Genomic DNA, 23,706 nt, shown 5'->3' on the forward strand with positions numbered 1-23,706 from the left:
TTAAAACCACAGAATGGCAATTCTGTGTTACTTAATATATCTTTCTGTGTCACATCGTATGCCATGAATCTAAACATATTGAGCTTCGATGCCAGGACGGAAGAAAGCACCAGCTGTACTACCGTGCTTTCTATTTATTGCAAAGACATCCTAGACGTGAATTAGCATCATGGAAGCAAAGAAGGTAACTTTGTAGATTTTACCTATGCCATTAACCTATGCAAACCCCAGCTATGAGAACAAAGAGCCCCAACACAAACCCACAATCCTTTATGATTCAGCGGTCAGGGATGGACAACCTTAGTCTGATAGCCTGGATGAACCAGATTACAGCATTTTTGTAGTGATAGGACAAGGAGTAAGAGGTACAAATGGAAAGAGGGGAAATTTATGTCAGATATTAAGAAAAAATTCTTTATTGTGAGACACCCAGAAGAGGTTATCCCCCGTGGATGCCCCATTCCTGGAAGTGTTCAAGGCCAGGTTGGATGAGGTCTTGAGCAACCTGGTCTAGTAAGAGGTGTCTCTGCCCATGGCAAGAGGGGGTTGGGACAAGATGATCTTTAAGGTCTGTTCCAACCCCTTAATATTTTACTATTTTCAGCTACTAAACATGAAACAGGAGAGAAATGAAATAATTTGGAAGTACTACAGGGAAGCATGGGTGGAGGAATTGACTCTCAAAACTCCTACTGTCTACGTTTCCCTTTCGTTACGTCATTCTAATTGCACTTCAATATTTTAAAAGTGACAACTCCATTAAAATTTTCTCAGTTCCTATTTACGCCTTCAAGTCAGAGCTAAGACAGCCTTTGAGAAACAGCAACAACACACACTCCGCGCGAACCGCCGGCTTCAGGCAGAGGGGCGGACTGACAAGGGGAAGAATCAGGGCTGTTTTTTGTACAGAACCTACACTACAAAGCCTTTCGGCTGAACCCGCGCTGTTCCACACACCCATCACAACTGTTTGACGGCCGGCCCCAGCCGTGCCCCCGCCCCACCCTCACCGGCAGGGGGCGGAGGGCGGCGCAGGCGCATGCGCAGGTGCAGTCCGTCCCCGGGGAGGCGGCGGAGCCCGCGGCACGAGGACGGCGCCAGCCTGACCCCTGCCGGCAACGCTGCCGCGGCGCAGCTCCCGCTGCTCCGCACTTCCAGGGAATCTGCTGACACCGACACCTCCACCGGCGTGCCTGGGTCCTCCGCCGACGCGCTGGGGAGGAAAAGGAACGGCGTTTGCCTCGGGAAGGAGCCGTCAGGCCGAGCTGCTGCTTGACACAGGCCGGCCTGCAGCTCTCCCGCGGCCCGAGTCGCGCCCCGGAACCCATGCGGTGAACCGAGGTCTCTCGTGGGAGCGAGGAGCAACCGAGAGAAATAAACTACCGTTCTCAGGAGGCATTTATTTGCACCCTAGCCCGGGCTGTGCCGAGCCGCACAGGCAGACGAGAGCGGAGGGAGGCGCCCGTACACAACCCGTTCCCACTCGTTCAAGGCTCAGGACGCCAAAAGCCAAGCCCGCCGTCCCCGCGCCGCGCCCCCGCCTTCCCCGCACGGCCCGAGTGGCAGCGGGCGGGCAGCGCCCCCGCACTACCGGATAACCAGCAACGCGGTCTGCGTCCCCCGCCTGATCTCCATAAGGAACCCTCCCGCCATGCCGGCACCGCGCAGCTCCCGGCACCGCGAAGGAAGCGGCAGCTCTCGCTACCGGCGCAGGCGCGATGCCCCCTTTCCCATCACAGCGCCGCCTGCATGGAATCATCATAGAATGACAGAGTCCTGTAAGATCATCTAGTCCAAACGTCCTCCCAGCACTACCACTGTAATCCCTACACCCCTAAACCATATCACCAGAGCCTCTTAAACAATCCAGGGGATAGTGACTCCACCACCTCCCTGGGCAATCTATTCCAGTACCTCGCCACACTAACACAAAATCTTTTTTTCTAGTGTCTAATCTGGATCTCGCCTGTCTCGGCTTAAGGCCATTTCCTCTTGTCCTTTTACTGAACACACAGTAGAAGAGACTGGCCCCCACAACCTCCTTTCACGTAGTTGTGGAGAGTGATGAGGTGCCCCCTGACCCTCCTCGAGACTAAACAAGCTTGCTACTCCTCAGCTGCTCCTCATAAGACATGTTTTGTAGACCCCTCACTATCCTTATTGCCCTTCTTTGGACACACTCCAGCACCTCGATGTCCTTTTTAAAGTGAGGGGCACAAAACTGAATGTAGTACTCGAGGTGCAGCCTCACACGTGCCAAGTACAGGATCACCTCCCTAGTACTGCTGGTTACACCTGGGCACGCTGCTGGATCATATTGAGCCGGCTGTCACCCAGCACCCCTAAGTCCCTTTCTGCTGAACAGCTATTGCCAAACAGTGTTTGCACACTGCCAAGGCCTCCTTGGTGTCTCCCTCTGAACCCCCCAGTAAGTAGGCTGGTGGTGGGCAAGAGGCTGGGGCAGGGGGAAAGGTAGGATAGCTGACTTGAATTGACCAGTGATATTCCATAACATGTAATGTCATGCTTGGCAGTCAAAACTGGAGTGTAGTCTTTCCAAAGTGGCCATTGCTTAGAGACTGGCTGGGCATCATTGGTCTAGTTGTGGGAGGTGGTGAGTGATTGTCTGTATGTTTGGTTGGGGTTTTTTTAAAACTCTGTTCACTTACTAAATCATCATTATCTCAACCCACAACTTTTCTTGCTTTTGCTCTTCTGGTTCTCCCCCTGTGCAGCAGTGAGCTAGCAGTGGGCTGGGGTCACCCCACCACAACTGCAAAGTTCAGACTGAGCAGAGGCCTCTGCTGAGCCAGGCTCCCCAGTCAGCACTGGGCACTGTGTCCTGTGACGTGTCACTACACCACCACTTACCTCCTGCCTTGTGAACAAACCCCTCTCCGCCCTTTCTCACAGCTTTACAAGTCTGCCTGAATTCCTCCTAGTCCATGTTCACCCAGCTCTTGAATGCTGTCACATTGCACTCATAACAACCGGACACTCAGCACAAGCAGCTGCTGCTCTGGGGTGAGACTTCCTACTGCCTCTCATGAGGTCTTTTATCAAGAGACCGTAAGCCCACTGACACCCCTGTGTGACTTGTTCTTAGCTTATGAGCACTGTCACGACTGCAGACTTCATCCAGCATGCCAGCTTCACAGTATATAGGAAGCTGATGGTCAGTATTCAAGGACACCAAGGAAGGAAGCTTTTGCTTTGAAACAAGGAGTCTTTCTGCATTGTTAACTGCTTACTTTTTATGAAAATCACAAGACCCTCTGCAGTTGCAGTTAGTTGAAAACATGATCTCTGAAAGCAAAAAAGCAAATTTGCGCATGCTAATTTTACAGTAATTTACTATAGAAGTCATGATTACTTTGAAGTATTTAGTCCTTGGAGTTATCAATACCAAGTAGGAGAGTCCCAAAGAAGCAGATGGAGCAACGTTAGATTTTATGGGAAAAATACAGCAGATAATAGTCAACTCAACTGTCTCAACCAAGTTTTGTTGTTTTTTACAAAGCATGGATTTACTGGAGAATTCCAAAATGCAGACTATACTGTCTGCATGCTGTTTGGAGTGTGGTGTTTGGGGATTTTGCTGTTGTTTCGTTTTTTAAGGAAGAAAAAGATTTGGACCACATGGTGGCTTTTATTTCCAATTACTTCACAAACCAATGTACATATTACGGGTTAAATTGTTCTGAGCAAGTATGTCATACATCAAACATAAAATCCATGTAATTATTGGAGAATTGACTCCTAGGATTAGTAAAAGGGCCTTAGGCCCTGACTTCAGAAGGACTTACACAAGGCTACAAAGTTATGAATAATGTGAAGTATTTGCAGGGTGTGAGCTTCATTTATACAAAATTGTTTATTATGGGTTTCTCACCATTTCTGCTGTGAAATAATTACATAGAAAGGAAGGTAAATATCCTAAGCAGAGTGAGTGCACCTAGCATTAGTGGTGCATCCAGAACATTATTCTGACTTCAATGTCAGTAAAAGGAGATCCTAGTAAGGAAGAGCTCTGTAGTGTGGTCACTTCCTTGATGTGTCTCACTGTATTAGGGATGCTGGAGGGTTCATCTCTGCCCAGTTCCTTCAGTGTCCACTTATGGATGTGTTTGTCATCAATATGAATAATGCCTCCTTGGATCCACAGATATTGTCAAAGTCCCCAGTCCCTGGTGCCTATACGTTCTAGAAGTTCACAATCTGCTTAGCAGAAAAGCATTTTCTGTGCCTCCTCATTCTTATACTGTGGGATTTGGTTTACCACAACTTTGTTACCTTTCATGATTTTGTAGATTTTGATCAATCCTCTCCCCTGCCTTCTCTCTCTACATAGAGCAGTCCCAGTTGTTATTGCTCTCGCTGTAAGACAACAGGGACATATCTCTGCTGTGCCTTTCCCAACTTCCCTACATCCCTCTTGAGCCATGAAGACAAGAATTGATGCAGTAATCAATCTGAGGCTGTGCCAGCCTTTTATATAGCAGCCAAACAACTACCCTCGGTGTTCTCAATATTCTTCCCAGCAACGTACAATGTTTTGTGGTTTGGTTTTTTTTTTGTGCCAGTGCACATAAAGTTGATGAGACAATTTCAAAGAACTGTTTGGGAGCTCTGAACTGTAACTGCCACTACTACATTAAGCCCAAGGGAAGCTTAGGAATCCAACCACCCTGCAGTGCAGCAGCATGTGAAAGCTTGTGGTTAGCTACTGACAGTGCCTTCCTGTTAGTGATGTTCACCATTGTTAAATAGCTCCAAAAGCACCACCAATCATAGTTACAATTACCTGTGTAATGTATTTGTAAGTCTGTTCAATGAAAAAGAAATTTAAATGCACCATCTCAATTAGAAATACATGACACGTAGAGTCATACTCAATGCCTCAGAAAACCAGTGGGAATTGTCAGCTTTCCAAAAAGTAACTGTTTCTCATCTACCAATTCCTGGTATAGCTTAATTAGAAAAGGAATAGCATTTCCTCTTTATTATTTTCCCAAGTCTGGAGAGTAAAATTAGACTTTATAAAATGTTGGCTGACAAACATAAGTCATGAAGTAGAAGATTTATAAATATTACGAGATTTTCCCCTGCAATATTCTAGAAATACTTGTGCTCACACAGAGTGTAAAATATTTATCATGTAAGCTGGATGCACCTTATTTTTTTTTGCAGTTAGTTAAGTAATCTATAACTGTAAGAACTGTTTGCTATTTTGAAGCCTGCTGAAATTTGAGATTTGCAATGATGACTTTGAAACTAACAGACTGCAGTCTAAGACCCTTTATTCTGTGGCACTGGTCATTTGAAAATTACTCTTGCAGTAAAATATTCCTTCTGATAGCGTCCATGTGGGCACCCATACACCTTTGTGTATGGACTCAAGCGTACAAATCCCAACAAATGTTAGAAAATTCCTAATACAACTACTGTAAACATAAGCATAGGCATCATACAGACCAGTTATCATAGCATCACAGACCAGTTTGAGTTGGAAGGGACCAGGTGCAGGTCAGCCTCTTCTCCCAGGGAACTACCAACAGGATGAGAGCACATAGTCTTTAGCTGCACCAGGGGAGGTTAAGTCTGGACATTAAGAGGAATTTCTTCACAGAAAGGGTGATTAGGCATTGAAATGGGCTGTCCAGGGAAGTGGTGGAGTCACAGTCCCTGAAGGTGTCTAAGGAAAAACTGGACATGGCACTCAGTGCCATGGTCTAGTTGACACAGTGGTGTTCGGTCAAGGGTTGGACTAGATGATCTCAGAGGTCTTTTCCAACCTAATTGATTTTGTGATTCTGTGACCTTAAAGGCCATCTTGTTCACAATTCTCCCACCATGTGCAGGGACACCTTCCACTAGACAAGGTTGCTCAGAGCCCCATCCAACCTGGCCTAGAACACTTCCAGGGATGGGACATCCACAGGTTCACTGGGTAACCTGTAGCATATTTTGTAAATTACCACCCGCCTCCTATTTTTACCTGCACTATATTTGGTAAACTATGTGAAGATCAGGCAAAATAAGTATACAAGCATACGCAGATCCATATCCATACCCATATCTACACCCATACACCTGCTCCGCGCACCCGCCCCTCCCTCCGCGGCCGCCATGGGGCGCAGCGCGGCGGCGCGGGGCGGGCGGGGCGCGGCGCGGGGCACGCCGGGAGCTGTCAGGGCGGCGCGGGGGTGCCGGTGTCGGTCGGGCTCTTCCGGCTCGGATCGCTCAGGTAACGTCGTTCCCGCCGCCCCCTCTTCTCATCCCCCGGTACGGGCGGGCTGCGGGCCCCGGCTGCTCTGCTCCCTCCTTCTCTCCCTGTGGCCGCGCCGGTAACGGGGAGGGTCCGCCCCTGGAGTGGAGCCGAGCGGAGCCGGCCCTCTGCCCTGCTCTGCTCTGCTCTGCACTGCTCTGCCCTGCTCTGCCCAGCTCTCCCCTCCCCTGCTCGCTCCTCTCCTCTCCGCGGGCACCGCCGGGCAGTGCTGGGCAGTGCGCGAGGGGCAGGTGCTGAGCAGCCTGGGGGCGGCGGTTGTAGCCTCTTAATTGCGCCGCATCAATTAACCTGTGGCCCCTGCCCGCCCCTGCTGCTGTCCCCCCGCGGCGCCCTGCCGGCTTTCGGGGTGCGGAGCCTCTCTCCCCCCGCGCCCCCACCCCGGCACCGCGCGGCGGGGCCTGGCTTCGCCCTGCGTGGAGGAGCTTCCTCGGGCGACCTGTTCCCGCTGGGGAATGAGCCCGGCGTTGGGCTGCCAGGGCCGTCCTGCTTTGACCTTGAGGGCCGTGGGCCTCTTTTGGGTCTCGCCCGACTGCTGGAGTTGTGTGTGGTGTTTGGGAGGATGCATGGGGTGTACGGCTGTCCCTGGTTTCTGTGGTGCAGGGTTAAATTTCATCTGTTGGTGAGGGATGGCTTCAAATCTTGTGGTGCCCGTTTGAAAAGCACAAATATGTGACAGCTTCTGGTGTTATATATTTCTTAGAAATAACATTTTCATACTTGTGACCATAACTAGAAAAGCCTAAACAATTTATCTTTTTAAATGACCTAAAATATGTTAGATATGAGGTGCAGGTTTTGATGAGCCAAGGGTGACTCAACCCTTGTGTTTTCGTTGCTGATTGCAAGAACCCTTTCACTCCTAGATCTTCTTTTGATATCCAGCAATAGTGAAAGTGTTATAGTTCTCAGGTTAACTGCACAATGTGATACCTGAATTCCAGCTGTAGGAGTGTGAAGCGGTGAGAAGACTGTATCTAAATAGTAACAGGCTAGATGCTTGCAGATAGTAAGGGGGCCCAGTATAAGGCTGAAGATCCTAGTCTTTCGTTTTGCTACCAAGGCTTGGTCTGTCTGTGTTAAATCCTTAGGCAGGCCTGGCAGTCAGATTTGCTCTTTCTGGTTGATTTTTTTTAATGTCGGTACCTTTTCAAAAACAGGCTGAAATACAGCAGCTTTTGCAGGTCTAATAGTGTGATGTCTAAATATCATGATTATCCAAAATGTACAGTCATTTTCAATATAGCATCTAGAAATGTCATGAGGGGGAATGTCAGTTGGGAAACAGGCAGAATGTTTACAGCATAATTCCTGGTTTTGTTTTCATTGAAATGAGAATTGGCCCATTTGGAAACTAAGCAGCCTGTAAATGAGGTAGGGAGAGGCTGCATTTCTAAATTACTGAATGTCTTACTTTCCCAACTTGTTGGTAGCACCTGTGACAGTAGGTGTTTAAACAGCATCTTGCAAAGACAAGTTATCTTACATCTTCCATTAGTGGAGTGGCTGTGCATTTGAGTGGATGGTTAAGTTCATAAGTTAGGCCATGTTTATACTGGTACTGCTTTTCTTGAGTAAAAATGCTGGCACACTACGCTGACCATTAGAGATACTCATTGCAGGCACAGCAAACTATGTAGGTAAGATTGCAGTTTGTCTGGTTGTTGTGGTTCAACCCCAGCCAGCAGCCAAGCCCCGTGCAGCCATTGGCTCACTCCCCCACTAGTGAGATGAAGGAGAGAATCAGAAGGGTAAAGCCAGAAAACTTGTAGGTTGAGATAAAGACAATTTAATGGGGAAAGCAGAAGCCGCACTTGCAAGCAAAGCAAAACCAGGAATTAATTCACTGCTTCCCGTGGTCAGGCAGGTATTCCAACATCTCCAGGAGAGCAGGGCCCCATCCCATGTAATGGTGACTTGGGAAGACAAATGCCATCACTCCAAACATCCTTCCCTTCCTCCCTCTTCCCTCCAGTTTTATATACAAAGCATGGTCTCATATGGTGTGGAATTTTCCTTTGGTCAGTTGGAGTCACCCGTCCTGGCTGCCTCTCCTCCCAACCGTCCCGTGTGCTCCCAGCCCCCTGGCCAGCATGGAAGTACAAAGAGCAGAAAAGGCCTTGGCTCTGTGTAAGCCCTGCTCAGCAATAACAAAAACATCTCTATATTATCAACACTGTGTTCAGCACAAATCCAAAACACAGCCCTGTAACAGCCATGGTAAAGAAAAGTAGCTGTACCGCAGCCCAGACCAGCACACTGGTGGAAATGGGCTCAGCCTGTGTTCTGCCATTGTCTTCTGTTTGAATAAGGAGAGGATGCTTCCATTGTTGGCTTAGTTCTCTTGGCTAGAGTTACTGTTGTCCACCTTTAGTGTCTTCTTACTTAACTAGGAATGACTGCTGGATTAGGCTGGCTGAAAATGCTTTTTACTTTTGTGAAGCTGTATTATATCAAATATACAGGGTGTAGAAGAGAACCAAGAAGAGGTATGAAGTATGTTGTAAAAAAACCCTGTTTTGAAAATGATTGAGAAAAATAGACCTGCCAAAGCATGAAATAGAAAAGTAGAAGTAATTGGTCTGTGTGCAAATAAATTTTGTTTCAGATTAATAATCACATTGCCCTGACTTGTAGCTGAAAAGAAGTTGAATGATAAATAGAAACAGTAAGCAATGTGTTTCCCTCTGACAGGTTGGGGAGAAGAAACACTGCAGGATCAACCATTTTCCCCCAATAACTGAAACAAGAAATGAGAAGAAAGCACCAAAGAGAATCAGTAAATGGTTTCACTAGTCAACACATTCCTATTTTATCAGAAATTTGTACTTCAATATAAGCATAAAAAAGTCAAGGAATGGTGCTTTGCCTAATTTTCTAGTTTCTAGTATAATTTGAAGAAATCAGAGGGAATTTAACCTTTTATTTATGTCTGTTCTGGATTACTTCAGAGGATAAGGAGAGCAAACAAGTTTTGGTCCAGCCCCTGTTTTCCCAATAGTCAGAAAAGGATTCTGCTTTATGAATTCCTTTGAAATCCACCTGTAGAGCTGTGAAATCAGATGTATTTCAAAATGTAACCACAATCTAGATAATGTGTAGGTATATATTTGGCATATGACACTATTTCAGAATTAAAATCAGAATAAAATGATCGAAATTAGTTGAAATTTGAAATTAATTAATTACTAATATCTTAGACCTCAGGGTATAATAAAAAAGGAAGTTGGACAAAGTCTTGCCTGAATGCATTGTGTCAGGTTACCCAAGTAAGGCAATGATAAGGACGTGAGAACTTCTGACATGCCTTTGTGAAAAGAAGTATCGTATTTGTTTGGAGACAGTGTTAAAGTCACCTGAAGCTACATATTATTAGAACAATAGGTATGGATAAATGAAAGATTTGTCTAAGTCTTCAATTTTTAAAGTTATTGTGAGCAAAGAATAAATGAATAAATTACCAAGCCACCTTTTTTGTTGGTGTTGTTAAGTTGGTAGATTCTGTGTTAAACTGTGTGTCAGAATATTTAAAGAGAAGTCTCAGTGTGAAGTCGCAGTGGAAGTTGGCAAACTCTCCTTTAAAGCAAAATGTGTAAACTATATCTTTAAATGTCATCATACTGGTTTAAGTTGACTTCATTGTTATGTTTGCTATGGTTTTGTTGTTATTTATTTATTTAACTGTATTACTATATTATTTGGACTTACTAGTTTGATCAGAGTAAAAAATAAGAAAGAAAAATGATACCTCAAGGTAAGTCTTCCATCAGTATATGACTGGAAAGGATTGGAAGAGGGAAGCTAGCCAGTTAAAAAGGCCATCTTTTCAGAGAGGGTATAGTGACCATTTGAAGGCATGAGGCTGAAACACGTAAAAGTGAAAATAAGCTGCAGTTTATTTTAGGAAGCTTGTCCTGTTACTGTGCTCTCCAGGCAGCTGGAGAGAAGATAACTATTTGAAGTTGTGTACTTACCAAGCGTTGCTCAGCAGAGAAGGCAGCAGCCGCCAGGTCCAGCGGCTGCACGTGAGTGCCAGGCAGTTCTGCTGGGACAGGGAGAGCACAAGCTCACGGTGCTGGCAGGTGGTGTGGGAGACACGGGCTGGGTGCAGCTGCACTTGCACCACAACAAGAGCTTGTTTGCTCTTTCGTAAGGTTTTTTCCAAGCCACTGAACTTGTGTGGTCACTATGGATTTAGCTATGACAGGTAAATACCTTCCATATCCTGTTCAGAGTAATCCAAAACAACCTTATTTCTAATATGCAGTCTCAGGGTCTTTTTATGAAGGTGGGGAAGCTGCTTACACTGTGTGATGCTGCAGGTTTGATTGTGTAGAGCTAAAAAAGGCCTAACCAACCCAGGGTGCAAGCCAAGCTTTTTTCAGCAGGCAACAGTTTCCTTTGGTCCAGGGAACAGTAGTTGATACACTATATACAATGTTAACACTTAACTTCTGAGTAAGGATTTTATGTTTCGTTTGGCTCAGCATTGTCCAAGTGACTGGTGACTCCAGGAGGTTATATGGCATTCTAGTGGAAGGTGTCCCTGCCTGTGGCAGGGGTGTTGGAACTAGATGCTTTTTAAGGTCCCTTCCAACCCAAACCATTCTATGATTAAAAATAACAACAAAAAAATCTTAAATATTATATTCTGCATTTGGTATTGTTAGGATGTCAGCTGAATGAAATGAAGATTATTTTTAAAATGCCTTTACCCAAATTGTTTCTTTGATGAATGTATTGCTGCCAAAATTTAGGATTTAAGTTGTGTATAAAGATGGTAAATTTGGGAACTGAGATGAAATAAAGTTTCAGGAGGAAACCCTCTGCAAACATGTCAAATGAGTCCAGGTTATATTCTAGGTGTTTTGTTTTGTTGTTTTGTTTTTTTTTTCCTACAAATGTGTAATTGAATATAGGGATCAGTTCTAGATTTAGATTGAAATATTGGTTGTTCAAATACAGTGGTCAACAAAGGGAAGAAGGAGACAAAAAAAGTGCTTGAAAATGAGCATTGAAGGATAACTACAGATTCAAGGAAGCATTTCACCATTTTTCTCTATGTTGTGTTATTCTGACTTAAATTACAATCTGTTTTTTAGTAAGACATGATAGAAGTTTTTGTGTACTTTAGAATAAAAAGTGTGGCTATGTGGAACTTTCTTGATTTTTAGATGTAAAGTGAATGTTGATTAATCTATAATATGTTACATAGATAACTCAGCAATCATTTATTGCAAGAAAGGAAAAGACATAGGAAACTGTTATAGGAAAAAGAAAATATTTTCAGTTAATGGTTGACCTGAGTTGTAACAAAGATGCAAATCATTATCTTTCATTTAGTGAGTGACATAAGTTCAGATCTGTGAGATTTGAATATTTGATTTGATCTTAAGATGAATTTGATATTTTAAAAGTAGAAGCTTTAGTGTAAGATTCTGGTGTTCATGAAGTGCAGAAGTACTTAACTCTAGAAAAGATGATGTCTGTTATACTCTGCCAGAAACAGTAAGGTATTCCTGAGCAGTATGCAGGCACAGTGCTCAAGGGCTGAAAGGAAAGGAATCAGTAGTGTTCTGTTGGTGAGTCAGGAATCAAAATCAAAATTTCAGTTCAGTACATCAAACTATTTTGCAGTTCACTTGTTATATATTGAGAAGGTGTAATAAAGTAGAATTGAGTAGAGGGATTAAAATGTCACCCTAAATTCAGTTTTTAAGAGGCAATTCAAAGAGACATATTTGCCAACAAGACTGAGAAGTGTTTGGTCATTTTCTTCTCTAACAAACAGACATAGATGTGATACCTTTTTACTTTTGAAAAATTATGCTCTAAAGCAAATTCACTTAGTGTTTGTTTATAATTATAAATTTGTTTTCTTAAACAGTGAATAGAGAATTTGAATCCTGAGAAGGCTTATTGTATGTTCCTTATGAATTTTTAAGCTTGTTACTTGTTCCTCTTTATGAACTCATGTCTAATATAAGTCATACTTTGGAATACCATATGACAGTAATAGCAGAAAGAACATTTTACATACCTTATGTATTTCTGTCAGACTATGCTCAGTACCAGACTTAGAGTTTTATACCAGTCTTTTTTTTTTTTTTTTCTGTGACAAATGTGCAAAAGAAGGAAAAATGTACTCAGTTTCTTTTTGCTGACAATTTTTTTTGCGTGTAATAATAAATAATAAACGTGTTTTTTAGATTCATAAGTGAGGAGGGAGCACATCCAGTTGGGTACCTAATCCAATCTCTATAGTACAAGCCATAAGTTTTCTCTCATTTAATTCTTGTTCAATATGAGAATCACTCTCAGGAAAACACCTTGTGTTGATTTAGAAGTTGCCGATATGGGTGATGCACAGATTGTTATGCTAGTTTGGTTTGATTTGATTTAATTTTGTTGTGGAAAGAAATTTGAACACCTAGAACAGTGCTGATGTTTCTGTGGAAAAATACAATGCACTGTTTCCACTTGTGAATATGACTAGGTAGAAAAGTGTACTGGAAAGTTATTATTCACAATATTCAGTCTTATTAAGTGAGGTAGACTGTTGCAGGATGCTAATGAGATCATGGCTAATTATAGTTAATAATACTGTCTGGTGGGGTTCTTTTGTGTTGGTTGCTTGTGTAATGGGAGGTTTCTTCTTTCGTTACTCTACTGAACAGCAGTTGGCCAAAATAACAAACTCAAATGGTTCTTATTCTTCAGAAGACATTAGAGATGTCTCTTTGAAAAATTTTGAAATGAGGAATTTGTGGAAAGTCAATCTAGAAGTAATCAGCTGTAATTGGAAAATTTTTATCTGTGGTTATAGAAGAATTTATGTATTTCCAGCATTTGAATTCTATCTGAAGAGTCTAATCTGGGAATTGCAGTACTTGTTTTGCTATTCATGTTGTTAAGTGCTTCTGAGGAGAAGCAAAGCAAGGCATAATAAATTACCAAATGACAAGGCTTCTGTTTCCCATGTATTCAAATCTGTGTTTGTTTTAAGGTATTAAGTCTATTTAAATAAAAATGTGTTTCTGCAGTTGCCAGCTTAGTATATGGGCACTATACACAGCTTAAAAAGCAATAGCTCAGTGCTGTGAAATTAGAAATTTTTCTCATCTGCTTTTTAATTATCTATTAGTTCTTTTACTGTACATCCCGTGGCCATGCTTTAAATGGTAAACAGTTTTAGAAATGCCTTGAAATATTGCATTGCAAAACTGAAACTTTGAGTAATTCAGAGGGAGCAAGCTTCTGAGCTCAGGCTCTTACAGTTATTGGAACAAATCTTAAGAATTCTTGAAGTGATGTGATGTATGCAGATTTGTCCTCCACAGCCATCAGCCTCTGGACCTGTACCAGCAAGCAACTGTTTCAGTCTTGCAGATTGGTGTGAAGGAGACAAATGGAGCAATTATGTGAGGCTTGAAAAATGTAAGAGTGGAACAGTAGCAAATCAAACCTGAAGAGGAGCTTTGGGGTACAACAGATAATGGAGAGCTTATGAATCAGTGGGAAGTCTTACAACCTTGTGATTAAATCTAAACAGATTCTAGATGAAAGCTGCTTTTATTGAATTGATTTGATGAAGCTGTTGTTCTTCTAGTTTCTTTAGCCTCAGTATAAACCATTTAGAGCCTCTTAGGTGAATACTTTGTGTTGATGTGACACAGAAGGCTCTTAGGCACATAAGTTATGAAGGATGAGCATTTGCTGTGGAAAACACAGCTGTAACAGTATTGTTTTAACATGACTTGGAGGAAAACCAATACCACCTTACTGATGAAGGGAATTGAAGGCTGCTCTGTGAACACGCTATACATAACCCCTGGCAAAAGAAGATCCACAGCCCCAGGCAATTGCTTTCCTTGTCAAAGTCGTACACTAAGACTCCGCAGGCATCCAGGTATACCCAGAATTCTGTGGAGTCTGTATTTTAATCCCCCTGAGAAGGTGAAATAGAAGGTAGTAAGTGTCAAGACCTACTTCTGTAATCAGTTGTGGTTAAAATATAGTAATATGAAATTATTTGAAAGTGTATAGCACTTCTTAGGTAGTTTCTTCCTTATTGATAGTTAGCTTTCTGCTCAGGCACTGCCATTTATTTTTTCCATTGAAAAAGGCGAGACCATCTAACAAGTCAGAGATTGCCTGTGTCCAGAGTCATGAGAGTGGCTAAACTTCAATCTGAGAAGCTTCTGGTATGCAAAAATGGGAAAAAAACCCCCAAAACAAAACAAAGGATTGTGCTCTTCGTACCTTTGTTTAAAAAGAGAAACAAATAAAGAACATTCCTTGGAAAGTTGACCCTCATGCTAAATGGTGATTGTGTAATGGCCAGATAAATGCTTTATCCTCTGGGCTGTTTGATGATATAGTATAAACTGCTATTTTTCAATTTTTTTAATCTATCAAATTTTATTATTTATCTCATTTTACAGAGCAGTAAACTATGAAAGAATAAGGGTGTGATACTTTTAAGGAGATAGACATTAACAAGTTTAACATTGTACTGAAATATTAACTGTAAAATTAAATGTTGTTAAATCTACAGTTTTATTACAAATGAAGAGAACAGGAAAGTATTGATAAGAATACATAATAGAAACAAGAAAAAATTAAAAACTAGGTTTTGAAATATCTTCAGACTAAACAAAAAGTAAACCCTGTAGGATGAGTGTATTTTTATATATGAGAACTAATAAAAATGGGCATTCCTGTAGTTTCAGTGATCATAGAATAAAAAGAGTCCCAGGTTTATAAAAATAATACATAGTATTTACATAGTAACTTCTCTGTGTTCCTGGCTTATTATGGCTACTCATATGGTTTGGAAGATATATTGTTTAAAACTGAAATTTCATTGTGGGGGAAAAAAATGCAAGAAATTCTTTGTCTCCCCATCATCTCAAATTGCATAATTTTCTTTTTTTTTTTTTTTTTAAGAAAGAAAAATGAGACCATAAGCACTTGAGGAAGACAGAGTCTTTCACACTAGCCATAAGTGCTTGCATTTATGCTTTAGCTGGATAAAAAAAGATGCTGATGCTTTCACTCAGAAAGCATTATTTGATGTGTCAAGTTCTTTCTCCATCCTTTGTGCCTGGAAAAAATAGAATTATGATGCCTTTGTGTGTTGGTTCTTTCTTCTTTTTTAGTATTAATACTTACTTTTACTTTTGGAGATCAGACACTGGTGGTAGTGCAACTGTCTCTGAGCAATCTGTTGGCATTTAAAGCTTTTACAAAGCAAACTTGACTTATTTCTGGACTTAATCCAATGATGGTTATTATAAAATGAAACCAAAATAATTTATTTTTGTTTTAATAAAAAGTGTGACCTAAATGCCTTATGCCAGCACGGTATAGTGAAATCTATCAATTCGACACCCAGGATATGGTTTTTAAGTAATGGTTTGCATTTCTGTTGTACCTTGGATACAGTCTGTCATTACTAGTCTGCCATCAGAATCAAGAGTGCAGAAGGTTTGTGATTCTTGACCTTTTTATTCACTCCTGCCATCCAACTCTTTTTCTTTCATTTTATCTGTTCTTTTCTTCTTTGTTCTTGGAACTTTCCTTATCATACCTGGTAGACAGTCTGATGAATACAGCTGCTTTATACCTGTTCCATGGTTTGCTGGGTTATTTTCAGTCTACCATGCTTCAGCCTGTGCTTCTGCACATAATTTTCTTCCTATTTTCCTTTAATCAAGGCAGAAGAGAGCAGCATCTGCTGAGTGTGAAGTCTTTTCTGAAGCCAAGAATCAGAGAGATCTCGAAAGGTTTCCCACAAGACCCTCATTAAAAGGGGTGCTAAATCTGCCTTTTTGCACAGATGTGCTACAGTAGGATTTTCCTATTGAGCTGTATTTGCTTGAGGTGAAAGCACCATTAAAAGCTCATTTCCTTTAAGAAATTATTGCATCTTTCCTAAATCTCTACTAAAATAAATAGTCCATGACCTATAAAAGTATGAGGTGGTGTTTCTGAATCTAGTATATCTTAATTACTTGGTGTAGACTACCATGGGATGAAAATATGTTGAGTAAATTGCAAAAGCCTATGATTACAGAACACTAGTAAACATGTACTTTTGTTGTGCATGGATGACAATAATATTAATACAAAGTAGAGTTGCATCACTGGATTAGAATAGCAAGGAAGTGTCGATGCACAGAGGTACTCTTAAATAGCATGTAACTATTGTATGTATCCTTCATTCCTGTCTTCTACCTGGAAGTGATTCAGAAAGGTTGGTGTCTTCTGTTTGCAGAAAGGCTGACTTGTGAAAAGGTGTGGATTTCTGGTGATGGACCCGGAGGAAGTAAAAAAGAAAATGAAAAATCCCTTTGTTGCATTGTTTAGAACAAGCAGTGCTCTTTTTGGGATAAACAGGGCATTAATTTTCTAGGGATTTTTCTTTGGTTTGTGATGTTGTGGGGTTTTGATTATTTGTTTGGATTTTTTTTAATAGGACTTGGTTTTGGACTTGTTGAATATTTGTTAATTTTTTTTGCAATATGTTAGCTTTTGTTAAGGGTTGGTTGTAAACTGAGCTCAGATATGATATTTTTACTGCCTCTGAGGAAAATGTAGTGGTTTTTTTATAGAATTATTTTAACAATATGTCTCTGTGAGCAACGGTTTCAGGGTTTTTTATTTTAAATTTTAAACAGGTAATGTCTGTACATGAATTGCAAGCTAGTCTCTAGTGGGGACACCGTGGGAGGATGAACACGGAGGAGCTGGAGCTACTGACTGATTCCAAGTACAGAAACTATGTAGCAGCTGTTGACAAAGCACTGAAGAACTTTGAATATTCAAGTGAATGGGCAGATTTAATATCAGCACTTGGGAAACTAAACAAGGTATGCCTGGCAGGTGCTCTTGGAAAAGATTCAGGAATTGACAAAGGGTATTGTAGCAGGGGTGTAACAGTACAGAAGTGCAAGGTTCCAACCATCTAATACTCCTGCAAATATTTTAGCAATCTGAGCCAAATGTTGGGTGTGTGCAAGGAGCAAACAAATCAAACAAATGCCTTTCTAAGACTTAGAGGTGAACCCTTTGTAATTGTAAGTAAAAGAAATTATTTACTTTTTTAGTGGAAATAAATGCAACATCTTTTTTATTACTAACATTTACTTATAATATCATTCAATATTATTGAAATAGTGTAAAAAATGGTAGCCAATATAAACATCAGCAGTATTTTTATAAAGCGTGATAAAATGGGGCTCAAATCATTTGTTGGCCAGAGAATGTTATCATTCAGATTAATTTTAACAGTTAGTAAGTTGAATATGTAATATCATTGCAATCTTTAATAGCAATTTACAAGTAAATATCCATAAAAATCTTGTTTTAATCAGTTGTATGTGTTTCTAGGGAGCTTCACTCAGAAGAATGACACTCACTTGGCAATTACATAATTGTCTCATTTTTTTCATTTTTTTGATTGTAACAGTTGTTGCTGCATTTTTATGCAAAGTCAAGGCTATGACACTGGGAAAATAAAACCTAACTATGTAAATACAACTCTGTGTTCCAGTCCTGAAATGATTACATAGTTTCAGGCAGTGGTAAAGTGCTACATGTTGTCTCACTCCATGATATTTTCTTAAAGTTATACCAGGCTCACCTCCCACAGTTTAATAGTCCTCTTTGAGCTACTGTGGATGGAAATAGCAATTTTTGTCCTCAAAAGGAGGAGTAAAATGAAATGGACAAGCTGTAGGTAAGATGCCCATTGCAAGTGAAGTTTTAAATGCCTTGGCAATTCCACCTATAGCAAGTGTACAAGTGAAAGGCATGGCAAAGAAAAAAGCTCATGGTATATTTTAGAAGTGTGGGGGGGGTTATGTGTGGTGACTTACTGGCCACGTTCAGGAACTTGTTTATAAAAGTGCACTTTAATTTGTGTTGTGCTGTTCTTTATGTGTTGATTTATCAGGTGCTCCAGAACAACGCGAAGTACCAGGTAGTACCGAAAAAGCTGACTATAGGCAAGCGCTTGGCACAATGTCTTCATCCAGCTTTGCCGGGAGGGGTTCATCGGAAGGCACTTGAAACGTACGAGATAATTTTCAAAATCATTGGGCCCAAGCGCTTGGCCAAAGATCTTTTCCTGTACAGGTACAATATTTTAAACAACTCCATTCCAAATGCGTAGTTGAGATGCTTTTGGTTTATATTATTTTATATTAGCACACTTAACTTTGTTGCATAGCAAGAATCAATTTCTTTACCTTATGTTACTGGTGTTTGTCTAGTACGTTTCTCCTGACTATTTTATATTATATTAGAAGATAAACAGACCACTTAAATATTTAAGAACTGATTTTAGTGCTAGAAAATCTCAAATTGATTGTTATTTCCTTGAAATAAACAACGTTTTGTGCATATATGTACAGTATGTGAAGTGTGAACATCTATTTCAATGTGTTCACATTACATTTTTCTATTGTGATTTAAGTGATATCGGAAAAAAAATTGAGTATAGTTTGTTGAAAGAAACTTTGTAATCAAATCAACAGAACAGAAAGACTGTCTGTTTTGTTAGAATGGGGGACAAGTACAAACTTTTTCTCACTGTCAGTCTCTGGAACTGATGATAACATAAAGGAAGAATAAACTTGAAAAGTTAAGAGTAGTGAGCGTATTCTGATTCCTAAACCTCCATTAGGGTTTTGGTTGGGTGGGGTGGGACAGACATGAAGTTATTTATTATATAATTCATAGAGGGGTGTGTGCATATGTATATACACACAAGTCACATGTGGTTCTTATTCTTTATCTATCCCTGGAGATTAAAATTTCATCAGTTTGAAAAATAGTGGGGTAAAATAGAATTCTGTTTAGGTAGCAAAGTTGTGTATTAATGCTTGGAAATAAATTGTATGCCTGGGAACTCATAGCTCACATTTTTTGCTTGTGCAGTGATTCAGTATCTGCAATCTCTCGTTAACAATAAGTTCTAGGATAGTTGAAAATGCTACCCTGTGTAATCTAACTAAAAGCCTTTGTTACGGCTGCTTGGGAGAAGACAGACATTCACATTAAGGCATTATCAAAGATTCCAGTATTTTTCATGAAAGCAGAATGCCAGCGTCTGAACATGAAATCTTGAAGGATGAGTAATAGCCTTACAAAGACACTGTAGGGTAGTGTGCTGGTTATTGAACAAAAAGGCATTTTCTGTAGAAAAAAAGAAACCAAATGACAATGGTAAAGGCCTAATTCTTCTAAACAGATAAAGGCAAAAATAATTTTTATAAGAAGTTTTGTAGTTTGGAAAGAGTTTTGTGGGTTTTTTCCCTCTAGTATGGATAACACTGTATCTACAAAGATATTTTTTTTTTTTTTTAATAGTAGATTTGTAGGTGTAGATTTCAAGACCCTTTCTTAAACTTATCTTTTTTACTGTTTTTCCATTTTCTTCTTTGTGTGTCAGGGGTCTTCTAACCTGAGTCCTTAGTGATTTCGCAAATTGGAATTATGTTTCTATGACTTTGATTATCGATACAGTCTGCAGTAATTTGTGATATTCAGTAGCAAAAATGTTTCCATTGTCTGGGTAACTTCTGAACCGATCACCTTTGTAGCTTTCATGAACTGACATTCATAGTAAACTCAAATCATACTTCCAATGTTGAATGCTACAGCATGAACCATGGGTTTATTGTTAGTTGGAGAATCTGTTTTCAGACTGAATTTATGAAATAAATATATACTTTATGCTACTTAACAGTATAAATATTGTAAATTTTACCTTTAGTTAACCTGCTGAAGTAAAACATCATTATTTTTCTTACAGAAAATATTTTCTGTAAATTTACTCAAATTGATCTCATCTTGTTTTTTTCTTAATAAGTGCAAAGCAAATGTATTTTTAAATACAATTTTCATTGTGATGTAGTTCAACATGGACAAAATTAGCATTCTGTCATGCAGACATGTTTTTGGTTTATCATATTTGTTTTATTGGTGAAAAACACAGTCATCTCTGGCCCTTCAGTGCTTGTTGTCCCAGTACTGCTAAGGCTCATAATATTGGCCTTGACTTACCAACTTGTCCATCTAAATGCAGTCAGTCATATCAGACAAAAATCTGATCCTTATAATAACTACATTGGATATGCCTGTAGCACTCTTGAAATAGAAATGAAATTGTCACATGAGAAGCTTCCTTAAAAAAGGTAAAATTTATTTTTTGCAGTTCTGGACTATTTCCACTGCTTGCCAATGCTGCTATGTCTGTCAAGCCAACATTATTGAGTCTATATGAGATCTATTACCTTCCTTTGGGGAAAACATTGAAACCAGGACTGCAAGGACTGTTAACTGGGATTCTGCCTGGATTAGAGGAGGGATCAGAGTATTATGAGAGGTAAGGATAGATATGTTACTAAGGTGATATGCCTGATTTGGTGATTTGTTTGGGTTTTTTTCTGTAACTTTTCATTGAATACTTGTGGATTTTATTTTTTTAAGATAAGTGGTATTTAATTTCATCCTGTCTTATTAATTGCATTAGAATAGGATGGTAGAACATTTTTAGTATTGATTAGGACAAATTAGCTGTTAGTTGTTCCTCCTATTGAAAGGAATTGACATTAAGTAGACTTAGTATATTATGTCAGTCTCTTCTTCCAAGTAACAAGCAAAGAAACAAAAAGAGGAAGCGGCTTCAAGTTGCACCAGGGGAGGTTTTGGTTGGATATTAGCAAAAATTATTTCACTAAAAGTGTTGTCAAGCATCAGAACAGGCTGCCCAGGGATGTAGTGGAGCCACCATCCCTGGAGGTATTTAAAAGAACTGTAGATGTGGTGCTTAGGTACAGGGTTTAGTGGTAGAGTTAGCAGTGCCGAGTTAATGGTTGGACTCAATTTTGAAGATATTTTGCAACTTAAACAATTCTATGATTCTTTTATGGATTGACATATATAACATGTTTGGAACGTGCTGCTTGTTTCTTTTCCATGAGTTTCCTCTAAGCTTTTACTGCCATATTATTTCTGGTCTAAAATACATATCTTAACTGAATGTAAGATACCAAACAAAGCTTACATCATTAAAATATATTTGTTGTGGTATCTAATTTGTCACTGAACCACCTACGTAGAAGACAACGATAATTCACTCACCTTCATAGATTATTACTCTATTTCTAGCAGAGTGACCCAGGAGGCAATAACTTCTTATCAAGCAAGCCTATGCCCCAGTTGAGTTATCTTGACTGCAGAGTCTGGGGTGCTGAGGTAGCATCTTAACATATTAAAGGATGAAGTTACACTCCAACACTTGGAGGTCTTGGAATTGTTCATGTACTTACATATTCTTGATATTTCCAACTTCAGAAACAAGAATTTTCACAACTTATATGTGAAGAGCAATTTACCACTTTCTTCTCTTTCTGTGTAGGCAGACACACAGTGCAGTTGGCATCACTACAACAGGGACAAGGGCTACCCAGATTGCCTCCTGGGGCCTGCCATAGGGTGTGGAGTTGCTGCCACATGAATGGGAAGAAATGAAGACAGGGGAAGGGATTGCTTGTACTCAAAGAATTGTGGTATTTTTATGCCCTGTTTTTACCAGAAGGGCTCAGTGCAAGGAATGAGAAGGCAAAAGCCATTTGCTTGATTCTTCAGTAGCTATGCTTTCCTGCTGTCTCTCTGAAACCTCTGTCTGTAGCAACACTTGGCTTTAAGTAGCAGATGAGGGGGTTATTTGGCTCTTTGAACATAAGGAGAACATAAGGAATACATAAGGAGAAGTTGTGGGTAGGCAAAAGCATTTTGCAAGCCAGATTGGCCCACAGGCTTGCTAGTTGGATCACTCTGTTCAGGCTGCATTATAAGCTTCAGTGTATAATGAGGCTTCTCTTGGGCTCTCAAAACAAAATTTTGACCTTCCTGGAACAATTAATTGTAATATTTATTAAAACTGGGAGCAGGGATGAGCTGTGATACATGCCCTTATTCAGCTGACTTGATTTTACTGCAGAACAAACACGCTGTTGGAGAAAGTTGCCTCGGCTGTGGATCAGTCGGCGTTCTACAGCGCCCTCTGGGGCAGCCTGCTCACAAGCCCTGCAGTTCGCTTGCCTGGCATCACTTACGTCCTCTCCCACTTGAACAGGAAGCTTTCCATGGAGGACCAACTCTACATAATTGGCAGTGACATTGAATTAATGGTAATGTTTTAGTGGAACAATGAAGACATTGATGTTATTATGTAACGTATTTTGGGGGGATTTAGATGTTTTCTCTGTCTTTGAGCTTAGCCTCTGAAGAGATAAAAATGCACGTTTATTATAGGTCCACTTAAACTGATGCTTTTGTGCATGATAAAAGTGTTGCAAAACTGAATGAACTGCTTAGGTTCAGAACTGCTTAGGTTTTGTGTAAAACTTTCCATTCATTACAAGCTTCAGTTAAAAGTGATTGAGTTTTGTTATATGTTTTTAAAAAAGCCATAGAGTGTTATTTTGTCTTTTAAACTTAAGGTATTCATTGGTAATATAAAAAACCAAAAACTTAGGTTTTGTATTGTTCAAGGAATCTGTTGATTCTGTGATTCCTCAGTGGTGGAACTTTTTTTATTTTTTTTGTTTTATATTGTTTCAATGTTCAAAATTTAAAAATAATTTTATTTTGTACATACCACTATTGATAAATAACTGTTTTTATTTTTGACTGCTCTTTTATATCTATCTTAAAATAATAAATAACTATTTCGGGATGTCTGCCATTACTTTAGGTAGAAGCAGTAAGCACATCAGTGCAAGATACCAGTGTTTTAGTACAGAGGAGCACGTTGGACCTTATCCTTTTTTGTTTTCCTTTCCACATGAGCCAGGTAGGTTATTAACATGAGAGATGAATTGACAAACTCCTAAATGTACTCCACTTCTTAAGTCAGTAGAAGTGTTTCGTTGGTTTTCATTAGTGATTTTCTCCAAGCTTGAGCAAGAGTCATATGTAGGAGTTTCTCAAATAGGTTTGCTATTCTTATGTCACAATCTCTTTTTTTTAACTTGATGTGTTAATGTTGAAGTTAACTTCTGTACATGTAAACTCAATATAAATTATCATGTTTAGTCTATGAAGAAGCTTTTAATTTGCTTCAGTTTGATGAGAAAGCAAATTTATCTGTTCATTTGCAAGTTTCTAATTCTCAGGGTTCAAAGTCAGCAAAAGTTAATCCTCTTAGCATAACTGATTCAGAACACTAGAGAATTTAAAATGATTATTGGTTTTGGGTGAGTAGTTAGCCCTAGCAGTAGTGGGAGATAGATGTTAAAATTTGTGGGGGTTTTTTTTGGACAGCATTTATTGTTAGTCACTTCCTATTTTTAAAAGATCCATGATTTATTTTACTCCTGGAGGAAAACTAATACAAGAATAAT

At 40.0% G+C, this 23,706-nt stretch overlaps 2 protein-coding genes across 12 annotated transcripts in view; one reads left to right on the plus strand and one right to left on the minus strand.

Annotated features, from left to right (window-relative positions):
• UBE3D (ubiquitin protein ligase E3D) overlaps positions 1-1,817 on the minus strand; it is an 81,785-nt gene extending 79,968 nt beyond the window's left edge. For 2 of the 4 annotated variants that reach the window (XM_027645052.1, XM_027645054.1), the window contains exons 1-2: positions 1,592-1,817; positions 1,011-1,213 (exon numbers count right to left, since the gene is read on the minus strand). In XM_027645052.1, coding sequence (XP_027500853.1) covers positions 1,011-1,213; positions 1,592-1,653 — 265 coding nt within the window. In that variant the 5' untranslated portion in view covers positions 1,654-1,817. The remainder of the gene's footprint in view (positions 1-1,010; positions 1,214-1,591) is intronic. The other 2 variants (XM_027645055.1, XM_027645053.1) reach the window with 2 other exon arrangements.
• Positions 1,818-6,167: 4,350 nt separating this feature from the next.
• The window catches only part of DOP1A (DOP1 leucine zipper like protein A), a 61,312-nt gene continuing 43,773 nt past the window's right edge, over positions 6,168-23,706 (plus strand). For 4 of the 8 annotated variants that reach the window (XM_027644756.1, XM_027644759.1, XM_027644757.1 and 1 more), the window contains exons 1-5: positions 17,023-17,160; positions 18,246-18,427; positions 20,511-20,681; positions 22,302-22,491; positions 23,058-23,156. In XM_027644756.1, the coding sequence (XP_027500557.1) occupies positions 17,023-17,160; positions 18,246-18,427; positions 20,511-20,681; positions 22,302-22,491; positions 23,058-23,156 (780 nt within the window). The other 4 variants (XM_027644758.1, XM_027644753.1, XM_027644754.1 and 1 more) reach the window with 3 other exon arrangements.

This window comes from Corapipo altera, unplaced genomic scaffold (genome assembly GCF_003945725.1).
Source record: "Corapipo altera isolate COAL_440 unplaced genomic scaffold, ASM394572v1 2, whole genome shotgun sequence".
NCBI classification, from domain to species: Eukaryota; Metazoa; Chordata; class Aves; order Passeriformes; family Pipridae; genus Corapipo; species Corapipo altera.